Source organism: Lathyrus oleraceus, chromosome 7 (genome assembly GCF_024323335.1).
Source record: "Lathyrus oleraceus cultivar Zhongwan6 chromosome 7, CAAS_Psat_ZW6_1.0, whole genome shotgun sequence".
NCBI lineage: Eukaryota > Viridiplantae > Streptophyta > Magnoliopsida > Fabales > Fabaceae > Lathyrus > Lathyrus oleraceus.
Genome location: NC_066585.1, coordinates 484,803,053 through 484,825,221, shown reverse-complemented (window position 1 = coordinate 484,825,221; position 22,169 = coordinate 484,803,053). Strand labels below are relative to the sequence as shown.

General features: G+C 34.7%; 1 protein-coding gene and 1 non-coding gene across 2 annotated transcripts; one reads left to right on the top strand and one right to left on the bottom strand.

The window, feature by feature from the left end:
* Positions 1-11,309: 11,309 nt before the first annotated feature.
* On the bottom strand, positions 11,310-11,465 carry LOC127108840 (5.8S ribosomal RNA). The gene has a single exon (XR_007796349.1). It is a non-coding gene; the product is annotated as a 5.8S ribosomal RNA (ribosomal RNA).
* Positions 11,466-18,735: 7,270 nt separating this feature from the next.
* Positions 18,736-19,969, top strand: LOC127106329 (WUSCHEL-related homeobox 2). Its single transcript, XM_051043637.1, has 2 exons — positions 18,736-19,297; positions 19,427-19,969. The coding sequence occupies exons 1-2, from the start codon at positions 18,946-18,948 to the stop codon at positions 19,804-19,806; spliced, it is 732 nt and encodes a 243-aa protein (XP_050899594.1). The 5' UTR covers positions 18,736-18,945; the 3' UTR covers positions 19,807-19,969.
* The last annotated feature ends 2,200 nt before the right edge of the window (positions 19,970-22,169 follow it).

Sequence of the window (22,169 nt, the reverse complement as noted above, 5' to 3'; positions counted from 1 at the left end):
CTTCTAATCAACTAACAACTAACATTTAATTTCAAATCATTTACTTTTATGCACTTTAAATTTTAAGCTTTTATTTCATTTTCCATTATTCATACCATTCAATTTGTTTACTTTAATGTCATTTTCACTTTGCCCACTTGGGCTACATTTTGTGATATTGTGTTTGTATATACTTGTCTGTGTTTTGTGGTCTTTTGACCTTAATGTACATAATAACAACAAAAACCCATAAAAGACATTTTGTGTGGACTGTTGGTTTGATCTAAGACTTTGGACTTAGAATTAGGCAACACTCTCTATGCAAAAGGATTTGGCCAATGCCAACTTTCATGGAACCAAGTGCTTGTGAAGTAAACATTCATCTGATACAATATTGAAGATTCATTTGAGTTCATCTGCAATATAACCATGTTGAAGCTGTTATTTTGAACCTGTGTCTAATGTCATCTTTGAAGTCATCTGATGCATGGGAAATTTTGAAGAAGATCATGGAGTTGCTAAGGTTGGATGTGGCTATCTTTATTTGATTCCTTACTCTTCATCTTGCTATTTGTGTATTGATATTGCTTGATTCTAAAGTCCAAGGGAAATTTGGGTTTCTATATGACATTCTTGTCTATTAGATTGCAACCTATTGGTCAGATCTTTTCAACTCTCAACTTTTAAATTTGTGCTTAGGATTAGTTAAAGGAGAAGGGTGATCCAAAACGCAGCGGAATTTAAAATTTCTCCTTTAGTGATCCTTACGAATGGGCATAATCAGTGATAGAATTGTTACCTCTTGTGGCGATTGTAACCTTTGATGCAGATCTACGAAGCGATCACGAACGTTGAATGATGACAACGCCTCTACTCAGTCCACACGAACGGATTCCTTCAATCTCAGTGCTAGCTGCTATGAATGAAGGCTTTGAGTGAGAGAGAGAGAGAGAGAAATGAAATTGCAACTGCACAAATGCTTCTACACAAGGGTTCTATTTATAGAACCACTTGTGTGGGCTGCAAGCTAAAAAGCCCACTCAAGTGTATGTGGCCCATATCTTTTAATATTCCAAAATCACTTAAGCGCGTGGTACCTTACCATATTTCGTATTCTACTTAAGTACACCGTACCTTACGATGTTCTACAATTCAATTAAGGGCACCGTACATTACGGTATTCCTTAGTTACTTTATCTCTCATCAATCCGTCATTTTGTGTGTGACCCTGTAGGTTTTTGCGGCATTGACAATTATATTAAATCACGTATTTAACATAATAAACAGTGAGCGGTATCTAGCAACACATCACTGCTACCCAAAATATGAAAATATCATGTGATCTGACAAATCCTTTTGTGATAATACTTATATGTACAATTACCCTTTTGCCCTTATGTCTATATTGAACACAAGGCATAGACCGTGTCATCCTTGTCCAGTTCAATATTGGGCCCATAGACATTTATCCTGTTATGCAGGATGGGCAAATTCCATCTAGGTCACTCATGTCCCTTAGCACGCTTCGTGGAGTACCCATCAACTGTCTTTATGGTCATCCATTTACGGACAATGTTTAATCAGCAATAAGGCACTCGACTCTACATCTAGGGTCCATAGTGGTTTCAGGTCGAAGGGTGGTATACACCATTATCACCATGAGAATAACTTATGACACTTTGCATAACTATCTATATAGTATTCTCATAGCGGGTTAATCCAGTATAAATATTACTCTTAACATTCATACCTATGTTTAAGACTTGATAACTCCTTATCCATGATCCATGAGATGTGATCATCAGTCTATATACATAATAGTCTTAATGCTTTAATGTTATCCCACTTCACAATAAAGCTCGACTATGGATACTTTAAGAATAACGTCCTTATGTTTAATGTGATCTCATGATTAAGTCACACTTGATACATTAAACGGACTATCTATTCTAGGGACTTTATTAGACAAACATAATAAAGAAAAAGCCTTTTATTATTAATAAATAATTCGATACAAGTACCAAAAAGTATTGGCCTCTAGGGCTTACACCAACATTGGTCTCTTCATCTCTTCCCCACTTCTTTAATTTCAAAAATACCTCCCTCCTTTTAAAAATCTTCTTTGTTTGTGATTTCTAAACTTTGACCATATTGCAAATTAGAAACTTTGGCCTTATGCCATTGCATTTTCAAACTCTTTTCTTAATCAAATTTATAAATGAACATAACTATACTTGACTAAAAATTTCAAAAGCCAAAAAGAACTAACACTCATTCAAACCTTTTTAGGCCTTTTGTGCCTTTGTTTAACTTAAACTTTTATTAAAAGCAATGCATCCACTTTGAAATTATCACCACGAACTACGAGGTTTTGATCCCTCATTTTTTATGTTGGTACGTAGGCACAAGTACGAAGGTCTTGTCAAACACAAAAATATAACTAATGAATTCTTTTCTCATCCCTTCACTCTATTTATTGCAAACATCTTTTGTGCAAAAATACACATGCACACAAAAAAGGGCTCCCTAGGAGTACCTAGGACACCTTGGGTGCTAACACCTTCCCTCTGTGTAACCAACCCCCTTACCTGTAATCTCTGGCATTTTATTAGTTTTGATTTGAAAACTTATTATCTTTTGGGTTTTGTTCGTACTTTTCCCTTTTCCCTTAGAAATAATAAAAGCGCGGTGGTGACTCTAGTTTTATTGACGTCTAGCTTATCCATAGCTTGATGGTCATGAATTTACCGTTACACACCGGACTGGTCCACCATCAACCTTCACTAAAATGAAAAATAAGGATATGGATCCAAAGGAAAAATGCTCAGAAGCTCGAATTTGGCCTTAATTTTCTCCAATTCCAAGTATATTCAAAGATACAGGGATTTTAATTTTGAGGATCATGAACTGAGTTGCTTAGATTTGACCTCAAAGCAACTCAATCTTCTTGCCTACATTGGTAGAACTTCAACCAACCAAAAATCAAAGAGAATGGTGAAGAATTGAGAGAGAATCGAAGAGAGAAAGTTTCTGAAAAATCACCTTCGATGAGCTTGAATATTGCTTGATCTTGCTTTCAATTGGCCTTGGCTTGACTTCAGAAGCTTGTAGGAAGTGAATTAGATCAAAGAATGGCTTGCATTCTTAGAGTTTCAACTTCAAAACAGAAGTGAAATTGAAACTCGATTTTCAATTTAAAACCTTCGAGTTTATCCTCTAATGGTGAAGGGAAGGTTGCAGGATCAAAGCTTGGGCAAGGTGTCCCTAATTCTGAGCATGAGGCAATGAATTTATAGACTAGGCAATTGATTTCCACACTCTTCCATTCAAATGCCAAAAATAGCAATTCTCACTTGCATGGATGCATGGGTGTATGATAGGCCCATAAAGTGATGTCAAAAGGTCCAAAGATGATCATTAATGATTCTGAAAGTGTGACATGAAGCCATGCATATGGAATTGAAAAGTGGTAATGGGATTTATCCAAATGAAACCTTGAAGAAAATCCATGCGTAAGTCATTCAATCCTCGGCCAAATGAAGTGATTTTGGACTTTTTGGAAATGTGAGATCAAGGGGAACAATTTTCATGTTGAAGACATTTCAATTTAAAGCTTGGATCATGATGAATTTTGAGGTGGAAGTTTGGGAAATCAAACATAATTGAAAATTTTCTAAGTACCAAGTCAAATGTTCACTTCTTCCACCTTGAATAACTTTAGTTATGGGCTTCAAATGGAAAACGTTCCTTCATAAAAGTTGTAGCTATTTCAAACCTCTTAAATTTGGTAACAAATTTGACCTCATTTGGATTTGGCATGAAGGAGTTATGCATTTTATAAGTTGAGGAAAATTGCTTGTTCAATGGTAATGACCCAAAATGACCTATAATGTTTCCTCTTGGCACATGCCCTTGCAAGTTGAATTTGAAGTTTATAAAAGAATAAAAGTTTGAGAATACATATTGAATTTGATCATTTAACTTGGATGGACTTCATCTCATAAAAGTGGAGCAAGTTATGGTCCTTGTAATTTGACCTCCTAACTAGGGCACTGACAAAATGACCTATAATGTCTCATCATAAAAAGTGACTTTCCAAGAAAAACTAGCTTTTGTCCTCAACATGAAAGTTGTTTGGAATGTCATACGAAGTAACTTTTCTCTTGGAATCATTTTCATATGACAAATATTATACGAGATAGGGTCTAGGGAACCCCAGTTTTGACTAGTTAACTTTCTCTGATCAACCACCTTGAACCATCTCGCAAACTTGAAGTTTTCTTGATCTTTTGGACTCATGGAGAATAATATATTCATAATATAATGTAATATGAAGTATACCTTGAAATATTTGATCAAATGTTGAAGAAACTTTATGAGGAAGTCACACAAGATACCTAGATGAATTAGGGTTTCCAAGGCAAACAAGCTTCAAACTTTTGATGGATTCTTGATCAAAATGATAAATGAAGATCATGGGGATCAATATATGATGTCTAGAATCAATGTGACCCATCTTTTGATTGATCTCCTTGCATTGAGGGTCTCAAACCCTATATATGAGCTTGATGGGGTATTGGTGGATGCACACACTACCTACAAAAGAAGTAAAACTATGCATAGACATACTTTTAGCATTTTGGTTAGTAAGTAATGAAAACAAAGCATGATGCAATCAAATGTGCTTGGTGATCTCTCCCAATGCAAACCCAATGAATGAGGGGTAAGGAGGATGCCAAGGTGTGATCCCAAAGCCAATGCATATAATGAGATAGCATGAGGGATCTTAGGGTCAAAATTGGGGTCTTACAGATCCTAAAGGATAAAAGTATAAGGGTAAAAAATTCCCTCCACACATCACTCGATTGCGCTGCAGCTTGAGGGGAGACACCTGGGAAAGGATTCTTAAACCACTTCGAGTCAAATCTTTGGTCCACGAATGGAACCATACTTGGAGCAAAGGAGTCGACCTTGATAAACATGTTGAGGTACTTCATGAAAAGATGTTTCTTTGGGGTTTATTGGCATGTCATCAGGGCAAGTCTTGCTCCTTCGAATGGTCGATCCTCACTTAAACACATTATACGCTCCCACACCGGATAACCCAACTGATATTCAAAAGTGGCATTCAACCAGTGTTGCAAAAGCCACATAGGACTTGAAAAGTTCAAGGTGTTGGTAGTAGAATGGAGGTATTTTAATTTTAGGGTTGCGAGCCCTAGGGAGTGGTATAAAGAAGCTAGCAAAAGCTTACCTAGAGAGACCTGTCGACCTTCGTGGATTTGGATCTCTAGACTTAAGTAACTTTTGGCTATCTGTAAAGAGCCAGGACATAAAACATAGTATGAAAGCCATAAGGTTAGAAAAGAAATATGTTCTTCGTCAGAGACTTCGACAGAATCCTTGTTGTGGTGGTTTTCGATATAGTTTTGGAGGCTAGCGCGATTGAATGAAAAAGTGGTCTCTGTCGGAAGCGTGGGGTCAAAAGTTTCGCCCAATTGCGATAAGCCTGTGATAGCCTCCACGTAGAAGAGAGTTAGCGTCAACATGCCACATGGAAGATGGAAAGTATTGGTCGAACCTTCCTAGAAATACATCGAAGCCAACAACATGCAGGGGTTGATTCGGTGAGCATGCCTTGAAATATGGATAGCGTCGAAGATCCCCACGCTTCTCCACTTGTCTTGGCGTTTTCATTGGACTTTGTTAAGCCAAGCTACATACTATTTGTTTCCTGGAGTAGGCATTGACCTGGAGACTTTTGCCTTTGGGTCCATGAATCTAATGTCGATGGTTCCATCCTTTTCGAAAGTTGGAGGGGCAGCAAGAGTGTAACTAGGAAAATGGCCTTGAACTATTTTTGGTTTAGTTTTGGTGTCTATGTAAGGTCCGTGAAATGCAACAAGTTTGTCGTCAACGACAAATGGAATGAGCATCTGGCGTTGCCATATTTTACAACTGCTTCATCAGTAGAAATGGGTTGAGGAATAGGTTTCATACTTTCCGTTTCAGTAAGTCGAAATGCAACAGGGTTGTTACCAGTGTTGAAGGTGATGGCGTTTTTGGTGCGAGGAGAGGAAGCCATTGCAATAAAATATGAAGGAAAAATTGGTAAGAATAAGGTTATTGTGAGAAATTGCAGAGAGAATGCGCAGATGAAGAAATAGGAAGAGAATGTTGAATGTAAAAAGGGATTATTTATAGGCAAACCAAATGGAAATCAAGCGTCAGTCGATTGACAGCTATTTGACTAAGAGGTAATGGGAAAGTTAGTAGCATTAGTTGAGATCCCACTACTTAGAAAGTAGCTCATAATAATGATAATTTTTTTGGGAAATCACAACGCAAGAAAATCATCATTGCATAAAACATCATTAACGATTAGACGTCCAGCCGAAATTTGAAAAGTCAAAAAGTCAAGTTTCTCGATCGAAGCGCCTCAGTCGAAACTGGACTTTTAGGTGGGAAATTTGTTAGCTGGAAAATTTCGACCTTTATAGCACGAAGCCAGGTCGACCAATATGAGGTCGAAAGTAGAATCAACGGAGGGGGAGACCAAGAGAGTTGGGTCGACGAAGGAGGTGAGTCTGTCGAAGTCGAAGGTAATTTTACCATAATGGGAATTAATCGTGGGAAGCAGAAAGTGGAAATTTACCAGCAACGTGGGTGACAGGCTCCGGCACGTGGCACATCGTGAATGGATCATAACCTCCTAGCAGTTATTTCGTATTACTATTTAAGTAGATGTAATTTTCATTTCAATAGGAGACATTTGTAACATTCCAAGATGAAAACACTTGAAGTATCAAACATTTGAGAGAAACAAGTTAACTTCCTGCCAAAATATACTTCTGTTTCCACCTTTATTTTTAAACCATTTAACTTGTCAAGTTATTTTCATTTGCTTTGTTAATTTACATCTTTATCTTGTTTTTTATCCTTTCTTACTGTTATTGCATTTCTCTATTTTGCAAACATTTCACTTATTGTTCTAGTATTCCAAACACTTTACCAACAAAACCACCATATGCTTAACACATATCAGTCTAGGACTTTGTAGCTAGTCCTAGGGATGGCAATTTGACTCATCCCCAATTGGCACCCACAAATTTATCCATAACGGGTAGGGTAAAAACCCGTAAAAATGGGTACGGGCATGGGCTCGGGTAATTACCAATAAAAATAAGCGGGTACTGATACGAGTATGGGCACCTTGGTACCCACCCCGCCTCATACCCGCACACTATATATTTATGTATTTTTATTTATAATTATATATTTTAGTTTATATTATTATATAAAAATGTATCTATATCAATTATAAAACGTATATAAATGTTACCATTATGTATTTAATATAAGTGTTCATTTATTTTAACAATAAATTGTTCGAAAACTTAAAATTATATGATATTTTATAATTGATCTATTTATTTTTAATAGGAATGCGGGGCGCGGATACGGGTATGGATACTTATATACCCACAGGGCACGGGTACATGTGCTAACTTTGACACCCAAGCGGATTTGAGCTCGGGTACGAGGATTTTTTCAAATCACGGGCATGGGGATGGGTACTATAGTACCCTGCCCAAACCCTGTCCATTGTCATCCCTAGCCGGTCCTACTAGTAAACCTCGATAGGAAGGCTAGAGATTGCTGCGTAAACAGGTTTGCACGATTTTAAAGTTAAAAATCATTTGAAATACAAGAGAAAAAATATGCGATTTAATTTGATTCGATTGAATTTTAAAAATAAAATCGAATCAAACTAAAATAATTAATGCTCGGTTTTTTAAATTAATATTTATAAATTATGCTAAATAAAATATTTTGAATAATATAGTTAAAAACATAATCATGTTCACAACTAAAGATAATATAAATCAATATTGTAATAAATAATATTATTTAATTCAATTGTAATTTAAAAAGAAGATAATATGAATAAAATAATTACTATAATTTTGAACGGTAGTATTCAAAAATATGTTAAGTTAGTTTTTTTTTATAGAAATGATAATAACAATTAATTTCAAATTCTTTGAGTATGATATGATATAGATAATACTAATTAACTTCAAATTCTTGTGTTGATTATTTTGTTGTGTCTCTTTCATATCATATCATTTATACTATATTATACTCTTTCCGTTTCAAAATAAGGGTCATATTTGACACTTTGACACAAACTAAAAAAATGTAATAAATAAAAAACAGAGAAAAATGATTTTAACAAATTATCCTTATTAATTATTAGTGTATTCGAATTAGTATTAATATAAAGTTAAAAAATAATAAATTAAGAGTATTAATTAGATGGTACAATTGTAAGATAGAAATTAAAATTGCATTGATGAGCTAAATAGGTATTTTGTGACAAATAAATTTCTAAATGCAACATTTATTTTGAGACGGATGGAGTCATCTTAAGGTATCTCTCTAAAAATAGTTGACAATAAAATAATTTGAAGTGCATTGCTAAATAGTGGGAGTCTCAAGGTATCATTGTTACTCCTTTGGTTCGGGCCATCACTCCTCATGTTGGTCGTAGCATATCTACTATTGTTTGAATCTCCTCGCTCTCCCCTGATCAAGGGTCATCCTTCTTGTGTGGTTGTGGTTGTTGTTGTTGTTAAGGATTGGGATCGACCCCCTTCCCTTAATAATAAAAGGGGTTGAAACCAGGATCAGAGTCCTCCCTCGGAGGGAGATCTAGCTAAACGAACCTGGTTGTTTATGGATGTGGCTTCTAGGCCACCCACTCCTCTCCTCAAGTTGATAACAATCTTTCCATCCCGGATTCTCTGCACTTCTTATGAGGCCCTTGTTGCAATATCTGAAGAGGACTTTGCTTACCTTTAGAATATTCCTAAAGTAGAGAAGATGAAACACTTCTTAGAAGTCACTTTCTACACTTATCGAACTTCACTTCTATTCTCCCTGGCTGCTGTTGGGCGAGTGATGTTTTGGTCATGGGTAATCCTTCTAAGGAAAGAGATACTTGGAAATGGAAATGTGATGCGGATGTACAAGAGAGATATAACCTTCAATAGGAAGTGTTGTCCCTTCAAAAGAAGGCTAGCCGTGTATAGTCGCTTCAGGAGGAGGCGAAAGGTCATGGGTATCCTTCCTCTCTAGCTACCAGGATTGTTAAACTTGAATCCTCTCGAAATGGAGAAGAAGTCTCAAAAGAAGGATACCCTTATTAGGAGATGAAGTCTCATAATGATGATGAGGCTTTGAAGACCTTGGACAAGAGAAGATATCTTAAGATAAGGATCACAATACCTATGAGACATGGGTGGTTGACTTAGGAATGAGGTAAATGAGTCCCTCCAACAAACTCTTAAGAGGGTGTACAAAGCCTTTGACCAAGCAGCTGATTAGGTGGAAGCACTTCGTCTGGATATCCATATTTCCCATTCTCAACTTAACATGTTCAAGATAATTCGGGACAGGGCCTTGGTGGAGGATTACAGTATAACGTCTCAAAACGGAGATGCTTGAGTTAATTTTAATCTTAATGTAAATATGGTGTTATACCTTTGTGTTTTCCCACTACTTGTATGAACACCAATATTTGTTTATTTACCTTTTTCATTTGACGTACTCTCAATGGTTTCACTACTTTAGTATTTAAGTCATTCCCGAATCGGTCTCTTTCGAACCAACTTGTGTCTCTTTCCCTGGTTGAATTTGATTATTTTAGTAGGTGGAAGCTTGCACTGTTAGTATTGTCCCCTTTAGGGTCCTTTCTTAACCGGGAAGATCTTTGAAGCTTGTTCTCACCTGTCTCTTTTGTGGGATTCAATTTATATCCTAAATTTTGTTGTCCTGATCAGTGAGAGTTAGAAAAACTACCAAACTTAATTTTTACGTGTCCTAATCGACGAGAGCTAGTGCACCTTCTCTATTTATCACTACCCGTCTCAGTCGAGGGGAGTTGGTGCAAGTCTTCAGCGTCACTAGGAACCATTCTCGGACAAAGGTGGGGTTCTTATCCTTGCTCCTAATTTTTATCTTGGTTTGAGGTGTACGTCTCCACAGCTCCACCGACTATGCTCTTGGAATGTCTTATTCCTAAGACAGAGTACGCCAGTTGCGTGTTCCGCCTAGTGGGATCCTATTTCATAAACAAAATATATGCCATATTTCCAATGTTTAAAATGGAACTTGTGTGTACAATATATTTTTAGGCAAAAGATTTATTTATTCAAATTTAGAAGAATTTTGAGAAACACTTATCTTATGTGCGGTGGAGGAATTCAAATGCGTTCCTTGGACAATCAGCAATGGGAAGTTTATGTCCGACCTTCTAGCGATCGATTTTATCTTTGACATGATATGTGTCCCCATATACCTCCAGTGTTTTATTTATCTCTTCCTAAAAGGCATTATGCATCATCCTTTTGTATGTTGCGTTCAGGTTCTCTAATCTAATGGGAATCACATTGTATTTATGGTTGACTTACTTGGTCATGAATAGCGTTTTCCTCCTATAAGGTCCAAACATAAATATCTGGTTGTATCCAAAGTAGAGCCCAAGAATGATAAGAGCTTGTATTCAACTGAGTTGTTTACTAGTTTGTCTATTTTAGGCAGCGAATATGAGCCTTTTGGACGTGCTCGGCTGAGGCCAGTATAGTTGATACATATCCTCCACTTTCTAGAAGCTTTCTTAAACAATATTATATTAGAGATCCATTATGTGTATTTTAACTCACAGTTGAAGTTGGATCATAACCTTCCTTCAACCGTGCTAACAATAGCCTCACCCTTCTCTAGAGACATTTTTCTTCTTTTTTATATACATCAGTTCATCTGGCCGAATGGTAGGAGTTAATTCAGCTGATGTGCCTCCTTTTTACATACATCAGTTCATCTAGCTGAGTGGTCTTTCTTTAATGTAAGAAGACTTGTTTGGTGATAAATGTGTTCTATCATTTTAGTTAAGGCACATAATTCAAATACTAATAGACACTAATGTGTACTGCTGCAATTTTTTTTATGTTTACAATTTCATTGATTAACTGTCATATAGTTTCTTTTCCTCCGCTTATTGATATGCTTAAATTCAGCGGGTAGCCCCGCCTGACCTGAGGTCTCATCACGAGCATTTAGAAACGCAAATGGATAAAAGAGCCCAAATTCAATAGAGCAGCAACACATGATTGGTCTCGTGGGTCACACAACCACCATTTATCATGGCACACCCTACCAAGGTCTCAATTTTCAACCAACCATGAGACGAAAGAGAGCTCACGGGAGGCCAACATCCACCCTGCACAATACCTATCAAAAGGAAATTGGCAGGAGGCTTCAATATGTGACACCCAGGCAGACGTGCCCTCAACCTAATGGCATTGGGCGCAACTTGCGTTCAAAGACTCGGTGGTTCACGGGATTCTGCAATTCACACCAAGTATCGCATTTCGCTACGTTCTTCATTGATGGAAGAGCCTAGATATCCGTTGGCGAGAGTCATTATATATTAATGTGTCAAAACATAACCCGTACAGGAACAATCTCGGGAGCCTGTCTTTATTAAATTAATAACGACTTGTCGAACCTGTATCTATTAAAGACTCTTTAAAATATTAAAACTTACTTTTTAAATAAAAAATTTAATGTATATGCAAATATCATCATCCAATAAGAACTCATATATATATATATATATATATATATATATATATATATATATATATATATATAGAGAGAGAGAGAGAGAGAGAGAGAGAGAGAGAGAGAGAGAGAGAGAGAGAGAGAGAGAGATTTTTAAATCAAGGTAATTAAAATTAAACCGACTATTAAACTAAGGATTTTTAAGTTTGAAGGTTTGACCGGATTGAACCAGGATCTGACGGGAATTAATGAAATATAACTTTTAATTATTTTAATATATAATATCTTATAATACTAACATATATTTTAACATATTTGTATATGTTATTAAATATAGTATTTTTTAAACTTTTAATGATACTAAATTTATAAGATTTAACTTTATCTTTATCAAAATAATAATTAATTGTTGGTTAATGTACTTAATTTTACGTTTAAAAAGAAAAATAAATTTAATGGCATTCCATTTTTCATGTGATAGCCAAGTTCGACGAAGAAAAGTTAATGTCGAGAAGAGATATGACCATGTTTGAAGTTTCTTAGTGATGCTTTGTTCGACCAAATGTTTGGTCAACTTCGACATGTTTGTTTTCACAATTGTAGGACTTAGCCTATTTTGGCAAACGTTGAAGGATGGATGACTTCGACTACGACCACTTACAAAAGGATAAGATTAAGTAGCTACCAGTAAAAGATATATAGACATTAAAGACATGTTGGAGTCATCCATTAGCCCCCAAGACCACGTAGAAGGGTACATGTTAAGCATGTGAGTCACAACTGTCAAAAACAATTATATTTTCACTAGTATATATAGATAGTCTTTGCGTAGGGATTGGGGGTGACAAATCCTATACAAAAACTCTATAGAAATTAAAGTACCCGCGTTAAAGAGAGAAACAATTTTGTGAGGCAATGTATGATCTTGTACACCATCTTTTATTCATTTAATTGAAACCATTTACATAATTTCCTGAACATCTACTTTGCTTTCTTTGTTTTTACATTTATTTTACTCCAATTCTTGTCTCCGACCCAGTCGGTAACTTTACTTAATTTACAGTTTATTATTCGAACTTATGAACATTCAAAAACCACTTGTAGAATTTATGCACAATATGTAATAAGATTCAATAGTCGATCCTGCAAGTAACAATTTTTAAGACTAGCGCTTGTGTTCCAAAAATTACAGTAAACAAACTGGCACGCCTAATAGGACATTTGTGCGAAAATTGTTTAGAATTTTTTTATTAGAAAACTATACTTGGTTGCAATTTTTGTTTTGTTTGGTTCTCTGTATGAGTTATTCCCAATGGTCATGTGTATATGCGTTTAAGGAGTGACAAAGTACCTCCATAAATGTCACGTCCACCCGTTATAGGCCATGTTAGTGTTGTTTAATAAGGTTGTGACTCTTGATGAAACAAGACCCATTCAACAACACTTTTACTTAAAGTTGTATTGTTTCTCCAACAACAACACTTTTCAAGTGTTGCCTATTTTCATTCCGCAACACTTCACTAAGTGTTGCCTACTGTCGCCACATGTCGTTCGAAGGCCAACTGCCTGAGTGCCACTGGTGCCACTGTATAATTTCGTGAGTAGCCTGATTTCTCTTATGCGTCATGCTCAATTTTCGCCTACAAGCCACCACTAGTGCCTTTATGCCCATTCCCTTATACCCAATCTTGGAGTCGGAGTTGGTGTCTCCGGTGGCAACACTAGTGAGGGGGGGTGTATGGAGGAGACATGTGGCATTATGCTTGGGACCACCACAATTGTCCATGTGACACTTTATCCTCTTAAGCTCTTTTGTTGAGTTAATGAATATAACTCTTTGTAAAGACTTTCAATATGAGTACCACTTCCTATGTGAGATTATTTCCCATGCATTTATTGACATCTACTCACTTGTACTTTTCTCGTCATATTGAAACACACGCATGGATATATCTTATTCATAAATTACAATAATTTCTCACTTGTTCTAATAATGACAAGACCAATTCCATAAAAATAGAAACAAATAATGTTAATACACTTAAGTTTCCTTCAATTTGAACTTAACCTCAGTAAGGAAAACACATAGTCTAATCGAAATGTTAAGTAGCAATACTTTGACCCATTATCCCTTGTGATTAGACCGACATTACCTTATACACACTCTTTAATGGTTATTCTCTTACATCTCTCTCCTAGCACTATTTATGGCTATATGCTTTTCTTGTTTCGTAAAATTTTCACGAGAGAAACTCTAAATCTCACTTTGAGACGACACATCTCAAAATTCACATAGGTGAAGTTCATATTGTATCTATTTTTCTTGAGATACATATTCTCGACATTGAAATTCATTAAAAGTTTGAAAACTCAACCCTCAATATGCAATAGTCAACATTATCACATAATGTTGCAGAAACATCTAAATCAATGACTTGCTCTTACCTAATTAATCTTAAGTTAAGGTTTTCTTAACTTCAGACTATAATGCTACCATTGCTGAAACCCTTATTTAAGGAGTTCCAATCCCACACCTCTCGAGGTATTCTTTACCAAGCCTCTAGCTAGTGGCTTAGTAAATGGATAAGCTAAATTATGGCTTATTCATATATACTTCAATGAAATGATTCGTATATACTTTATTGACTTTCCATTGCATACTTCACTAAATGCTCTAGCAAGGGTGGCCTGAATATGACAATGTATCAACACTTTTGAGATATTGTCTTTATCCAATTGAACTTCCAACATAAGGTCCCTCAACCATTCAGCTTCTTGACCAACAGAAGCATGAGCCACAAACTCCAATTCCATGGTCTAAAGAGTAATGCATATTTATTTCTTGCTATTCCAAGAAATTAAACCTCTAACTAATGTAAATATCTACCCAGTTGTAGATTTATGATCTCCAACACTCGATATCCAACTCGCATTGGTATATCCTTCTATTATGGCAAGAAACCTACCATAATGAAGGCTAAATCTTTTTATTTTTAAAAGATAATCGAAAATCATAGTTATTGCCTTCCAATTTTCATCATTTTGATTGCTAGTAAATCTACTCATTTTACTAACTGTAAATGTTATGTCAGGTCTGGTGCATTGCATTAAATAGATTAGACATCCAATTGCACTTACATATTCCAACTAGGCCACAAGTCTTCCATTGTTCTTTTGAATTTTGAAACTATGATCGAATGAAGTGTTTACTTCCTTAAAGTATAGGTGTTTGAACTTATCTAACATTTTCTCAATATAATGTCTTTGACTAAGGTTATATTTCAACAATCCACGGAGAATCTTGATCACGAGATTCTTCATTAGTGAGAATCTCAGTTTCCTTATCCTTTGCGATAAGGTTTTCAAAGAATTCCATATTCCGGGATTCCATAATTACATTAGACTCCAGATTTAAAAGTCTATATGCTTTGTTGTTGGGTGCATATCATATGAAAGCATATCCGATCCCTCGAGGACCCAATTTTGTTCTTTTAAGACCCATGTTTTTGTAATATGCTACACACCCCCACAATTTAAAGTAAACCATATTTGGCAATCTACTTTTCCAATCTCATATGGAGAAATATTAGTTGTCTTCAAATGAATTCTATTCATTATATGACATGCAAATAGTAATGATTCACCCCAAAAATTAAATGACAATTCATAATGCATTAACATATAATTTATCGTTTCTTGATATGTTCTATTATTTCTCTCGGCTAGAGCACTTTGTTGTGGTGTACGAGGTTTCAAACATTCATGTATAATGCCATATTCTTCATAATATGCATTAAATTTTGTAAAAAAGTATTTATCGTCCCTATCACTCATAAGGGCTTTGATACTTCTACTTAAATGCCTTTCTACTTCCGCTTTACAACTTTTATAGACATTAAAGACATCATCTTTATGTTTTAAGAGGTATACAGTGTGAACCTAGAGCAATCATCGATAAAGTTTATGAAATACTGGTTTTCCCACGGGTTAACATGCTATTAAATTCACACAAAGCAGAATGTACATGATCAAGCAAATTTGATTTTCTTTCAACGCTTTTGAAATATTTCTTAATCATTTTTTATTTAACACATATTTCACATTTTTCAAAATCATGAATATTACATGAGATAAATCCAAATTTAATTAGTCTATTTATAGTACTAACACTAACATGTGTTAATCTAAAACGCCATAAAGAAATAAATTCAAGCATATAAGAGGAATTAGAAATTACATTAATAATATTGTTGATAGTACAAAATATGATCATTCCCACAACAGAATATTATTTTCCTACAAAGTCATGGTTATATGTTAATATTAGTTTGTTCGATTCATATTGTTAGCTCATATTTTCGACGCCCATCCTGAATTACCAAAATTGGAAAGTATGCACAGCTGGTTTCGACCAAGAAGTAGTATTCGACCAGCTGAAGGTGAGTCGGTTTGGCTAGTTGGATAAAGATCAAACTTACAACTGAAACTTCGGAGCAGTTCTTTAGAGAAGCGGTTAAAAACATTTTTCGATCAAAGATTCAAAATTTAAATAAAGGAGGGAATTTCACATTCGTCAAAAACCGTAAGAACACACATGGAGCAGGGTGAATGAATGCGTGCATGCAGGGCGCCACGTGTATCGACGTGATTGAATGACCATCAAAGCGGTTATTTTGGTCCAGTATAAATATAGGGTTTTAGTGTTAGAAAAGTGTGTGTCAAATTGTGTACAAAAATCTGCAAATTTACTAAGTATTCGTGTGAAGAAGAATTGTAAAACGCAGAATGTACGTTGTCTACACCATTGTTAGTTATTTCAAAGCAATATAAATTTGTCTTTACTTTTTTTTCCAGAAACATACTTCCTTACTTCTTTCTTTCAAACACGTTACTTTTACTTTGTCATTTGCAATTTTAGGATCTTTTCGCTTTTTTCCCTACATTCAACATTTATTTTACGGTCTTAAGATTCCGTTACTCGCAATCTTTACCTTATCATTTTACATCCTTTATAATTCCTATTGTTTACTTCATTTTTCTTTATTAGTTTTAAACGCCGATTTAAGATCATTTTGGTTCAAGTCACCATTTGTCCTTAGTTTTCTTTCAAACTCTGATCTGACGTTTAGTCTTGATTATTTGTTACTACCACATTTACAAAACACTTAGCACATGTCTTAGGATCAATCTGATCGATCATGTGAGCAATCAAATTTAAAAATTTGAAAGATCAACGTTGTTTACCAATTTTCGAGATAAACACATATCCTGACTTAATGCCTCCTCAATGCTTTAACTCATAAACTAGTTTTAAATTTTTTAATTTTTAAAAAAGTGTTAAACAACTTTTGATTGTTTGACCGTCAATTTTACTGATTTTTACTAGTTTTTATTCGTTTTTCTAGTTAATACATCAGTTTTTATGCATAGCATTTTATTAGAACCATATAAGTGTTTGGCTCCCGGTCAGATTCGATTTTAATTTTCTTGGTATCAAGTTAAATTCAAGAAGTCTCTAAATCAATAGTAGGGGGAATGAGAATCAAATCCAGATTCTTGTTTTCAATCAAAGGGGTTTTTGTTTTCATTCTTAGAAGTTTTTAGTTTGAGAACCTTTATACTTTTTTTTGTGTGTATATCTTTTATATTTTTTTAATGTAATTTTATTTATCTAAAAATACTTTAAAAAGTAAATAAGTGAAATATCGTAGATTTGAATATGTGTTAGTTTGAGATCCTTTATACTTTTTTTTGTGTGTATCCTTTATATTTTTTTAATGCAATTTTATTTATCTAAAAATACATTAAAAAGTAAACAAGTGAAATATGGTAGATTTGAATATGTGCTCATTTATTTGATGTCCATTCACACACCTATCAATTGAGTTATATTACCCCTATATTTGAAATAATATTTTAATGATATAAATGTACTACTATATCTTATTCTAAACATTTTGAATAAATTCATCTTGTACAATAAATTGTATTAATTCATTCCCGCATACCATATCATGAATAGATAAATTAATCCATTTTAAGTTTTCAATACCTTACTTTTTTTTTGGGTGCATTACTCTACAATAACACAATAAGTTCAAAATTGTTAATCAAATTATTTTCAATTAACATGTTGGTGTGATGAGAGATGAGAGATGAGAGGTGGAGAATGAACTTTTTTAAAAAAAGGTCACATTTTTATTACTTGTTGCATATTACATTTATATCAATGGTTGAGTAGTGGAAACATTACTACTATTTATTATTATAATTATTAATATTAAGTATTACATATTATTATTATTCTTATGAATTCATGTGTTTTAAATTGATTGTGCTGATAGAGACCGTTGATTAATGAAAGAATGTGAGCAAGAAAATAATGACTCCATTTAAACTACTACATTCATGGTTCTTCTACTTTTAAGAAAAAATATTGTAATGAAAAGCAATTCGGTGACTATACAGTAATCACCTTTTACGGTGAAATAAAATATTTCAAGCTACATTATCCTTTACCTATTCAAATACTCCATGACCATTCAATGTAGTATCCTATACGTAAATCATGCATGACATAGTAAACCACAGTTTAAGGATATGGTTCTGGTTGGCCCTCTCACCTACCAGCCCAATAAAACCGTGAACATTCAACACACAGTCCCAAACAAACCTTAAATCTACATAATGATCCATGTAATGCAATGTCCACCTTGTGTTTACGTTGGACTTCACAGTTACCTTTGTGTTATAGAGCCCTAGCTATACTATATAGCTAGACGTTTCAACTTAATTTCAATTTTCAACTTTCTTAACTTCATACTAATACTATCTGAGCCTATCTCTTCTCACTTCAATTCCCAATACCTAGCCTTCACCTATTCCTTACAACCCAACCGTCTGTCTTTTTTTAATTTTAATTACCTTTATACCCTTCTATCCCTTCTCTTTCATTCCCAAGACAACGTTAAACACTCTCTATGTATATACCTATACGCAAAAAGAGGAAGATGAAAAGAGAGGGCCATTTGGGGAATTATCATTGTTTTCTTATCCTAAATATTCTACTAACAATAACAATAACAAAGACGAAGAAACCTAAGCCTCTCTCTCAACCTCCATGTTTTCACAAATGTTGTGCACCAAAAACAATACGCATGTTAAATTTTTTCATTAATAATCAAACCCTCTCTCATTCTCAAATCTCAACTCTCAACCAATCTCAACCAACTTCGTTATTTATGAGTATCACTCTATAAAAGAGTGTGCCTGCTTTAGAGTTGAGAAAACATTGGAAACGTTATTCTGGTTTTCAACACTGAGTGAACAAGTTCAAAGATGGAGAGTGAGAGTGATCAGAATAACGAGATTATTGAAGAAGCGTCGAATGGAAATAATAATAATAACAACACTATTTCATCTAGTTCACGATGGAATCCAACGAAAGAACAAATAAGTGTTTTGGAGAATTTGTATAAGCAAGGAATAAAAACTCCGAGTGCTGATGAAATACAACAGATAACCGCTAGGCTTAGAGCGTATGGTCACATCGAAGGAAAGAATGTCTTTTACTGGTTTCAGAATCACAAAGCTAGACAGAGACAGAAGCAGAAGCAAGAAAATATTGCTTATTTCAATCGCTTTCTTCATAGACCTCAACCCATTTTTCCTTCACCAATCTGTCCCAATCGTGAGTTCTCTTCTTTTGTTGTTTACATTATATTTACTTTTAGTTTTTTTGTTGAAGAAACTACTTTTTAATCAGACAAAGCACTTTTTGGTACTGTAAATGATAGTATATTTTTTTTCTGGTTTTCAGCTATCTGTGCACCATATTGTGTACCACAGCAACACAGTCATGAATTCAGTTATTACACTCAAAATCCAAAACTGCTTCTACCTGCGGTAGGTTATAGAAGGAACCAAGGTGAAAAAGTTATGTCAAATGTCTGCAATAATCCAATGGTATATGAAAACAGCATGCAAAAGAGAATATCGGAATATGAAACGTTGGATCTGTTTCCTGTGCATCCAACTGGCATATTGGAAGGGAAAACAACTGACCAGGTGTCTTCTATTGTTTCCGTTTCCGCTGATAGTTCCACTGATACAAATTCTGGTTCTCCTCATCATGTTATCAATCAACAGAATCAACCCTTCTTTGACTTTTTTAATAATTCTGCAGGACAAGGTTCTTAGGTTAGTTTCGATGTTGTTTAATGTTTCTGGCTGAAAGTACAAACGTGCAACTTTGTGTTCCACATTTTGTTATCATTCAATGATATGGGTTTATGTTATTTAGGGTATTACTATATTTTACTTCCTCATTCTTTCATGCATGAAGTCCATCTATAAAATAATACCTTTTGTAGCCTCTGAAAATATAGAAATTTGTCGAAATTTTTATTTTGTCTAGGTTTTAGTAGATTGAAATGGGTAAGAACAAAGAGCAAATAAAAGGTGGAGAATTTGAGAACAGATAACTCTGGATCCTTATTGTGTAAAATTACTGTTTTCATTTGCAATATTTAATTGCAGTTGCTGCCATTAATTTTTACTTAATAAATATTGGGATTTAATGTTTCTTCTAATTATTCATACATTCAACTTTTTATTTTTTATTTTTAATTCCGTATAAAGATTGATAATGTTTATTTTAATTGAATCACATGCCACTAGGACTAAATATTTGAGTATTATTCATTTAAAAAGTTTGTCTTGTCAAAAGTTATTTAAAAACTCTTTTTATTCTATCTCTCTAGATTTCAATACTTTCAATCTTCCTGGTTATATATTTTCATCTTCATCTTTATCCGCCCACATTTATTGAACTTTAATGGTTGGGTTTTCTTGAACAATGCAAACGTTCAAGGTAATAGTTTCTTTACATTTTCAATTTCTTAATTCCATTTATCTTAGTCATGGACATGATAGGAAATCCAAAACATTCCTTTTGTAAACTTGTTGGGTAATGAAGAAAAAGTGATGTCTGCTAACTAATAGAAGTGATAAAGCAAGAAGTGCCGGAGGTGTCACCTTTAGACATGAGGCCTCACTTTGTAGACTAGAGATTAGTGAAAGTTGTTGAAACTCTGTGGAGACAAGGCGGTAGGGGCGTGTTTGAAGGTGTACGAGGTGAACTGTGTGTCGCTTAAGAAGAGAAAGTCACTCCCTTTAGGATTGATATCTAGGATGTTGCTTCGCCTTCCGTGAACTTCCTACACCAAGCTTGGAGAGTGTAGATGTATATAAGGCTTCTTAGAAGGTCCAAATTTATATTAAGGCATATTTGTTCCTTTAGTTGACTGATAGACTCCTGTTAACCCTACACTACTCACATTAAATTTTTTTGTATGTGAGAATGAAATGATATGAAACGGACATAGGACTCTTGAGATCGTGGTTTTAAATTGCGGTCCGCAACCGCAATTGTACCTGTAATATTGCAAATGTAGAGCGCAATTGCGGTGTTATTTTAAAATTACACCTTCAGATGTATTAGGAACCATATGAAACAGTTTTAATCTTAATTCATCAAATATTTTAATCAAAAAACGATATATTAGAATCTTAAAACTCAATTTATTTCATATGTAATTAAAAAAATTAACATTAAGTGTTTTTCAACATTGTATTTCAAGCACCTATCTATAAAAATTCACACGCAACGGCCGCAATACGCATCGCAACAAGCGCAATGACCGCAATTGCAACACCCACAACCGCAACCGCATTCGCAGGCGCAATCGCAATTTAAAACTATGCTTAAGATCTCCCTGATACATATCAATTTTCATAGCGAACTAGATATTTTTGGTACGACGTCCATCTTTAGCGAGATGTGTCAGATAGAAAGTGCATATTTGAATGTTGGCCCTTCCTCTGACTTGGTGGTTTCATATTTGAATGTTGGGCCTTCCTCTGACTTGGCGGTTTCAAATGTAGCTTCTAGCAAGAGACTTTGTAACCATTTCAATGGATGCGAGTTTCTCTTTCACGAGTGATCTTTGGAATGAGTTTTATGGTCTCTTTCAACAAGTTTGAGGCCAGGGTCGTTATCATTTAAGAATCACCCATTCTCAATTGCACCGTGTGAGTTGGGCCTATGTCAAAGTCTTTTAGTATTGGTGTGAATACACGAACGACGTCCCCACTCTAAAGCTCTTATTTCTCCTCTTAAACATACAATGTGCCTATGTTCCCTTTACACAAGGGAATAAGATTTTTGTAGTTTTTATTGACAAATTCAAAAAATTTAAGGATATATACTATTTGATTACCCCCTCCCCCCTTCAGTCGCGATGCCTATGAAAATTTATATATTATATCGGAGAATCATATGGATTAGAGAGACTACCTTAAGGGGTTCATGTCCTCTTTACATCAAAATGTCAAGATGGTTCTGAAGTGTGTAGAAACGTTTTTGAAGTATCTAATGGACCACCATTTTAGAGGGTCTTGGCATGTATACCTACAAATTTTGTGGTTTGTCTAAGTAGAAAGAGAGTTTAAAGGTCAATTTTGTCGTATTCTATAAGGATTTAGGCTTTGTGGATGAGGTC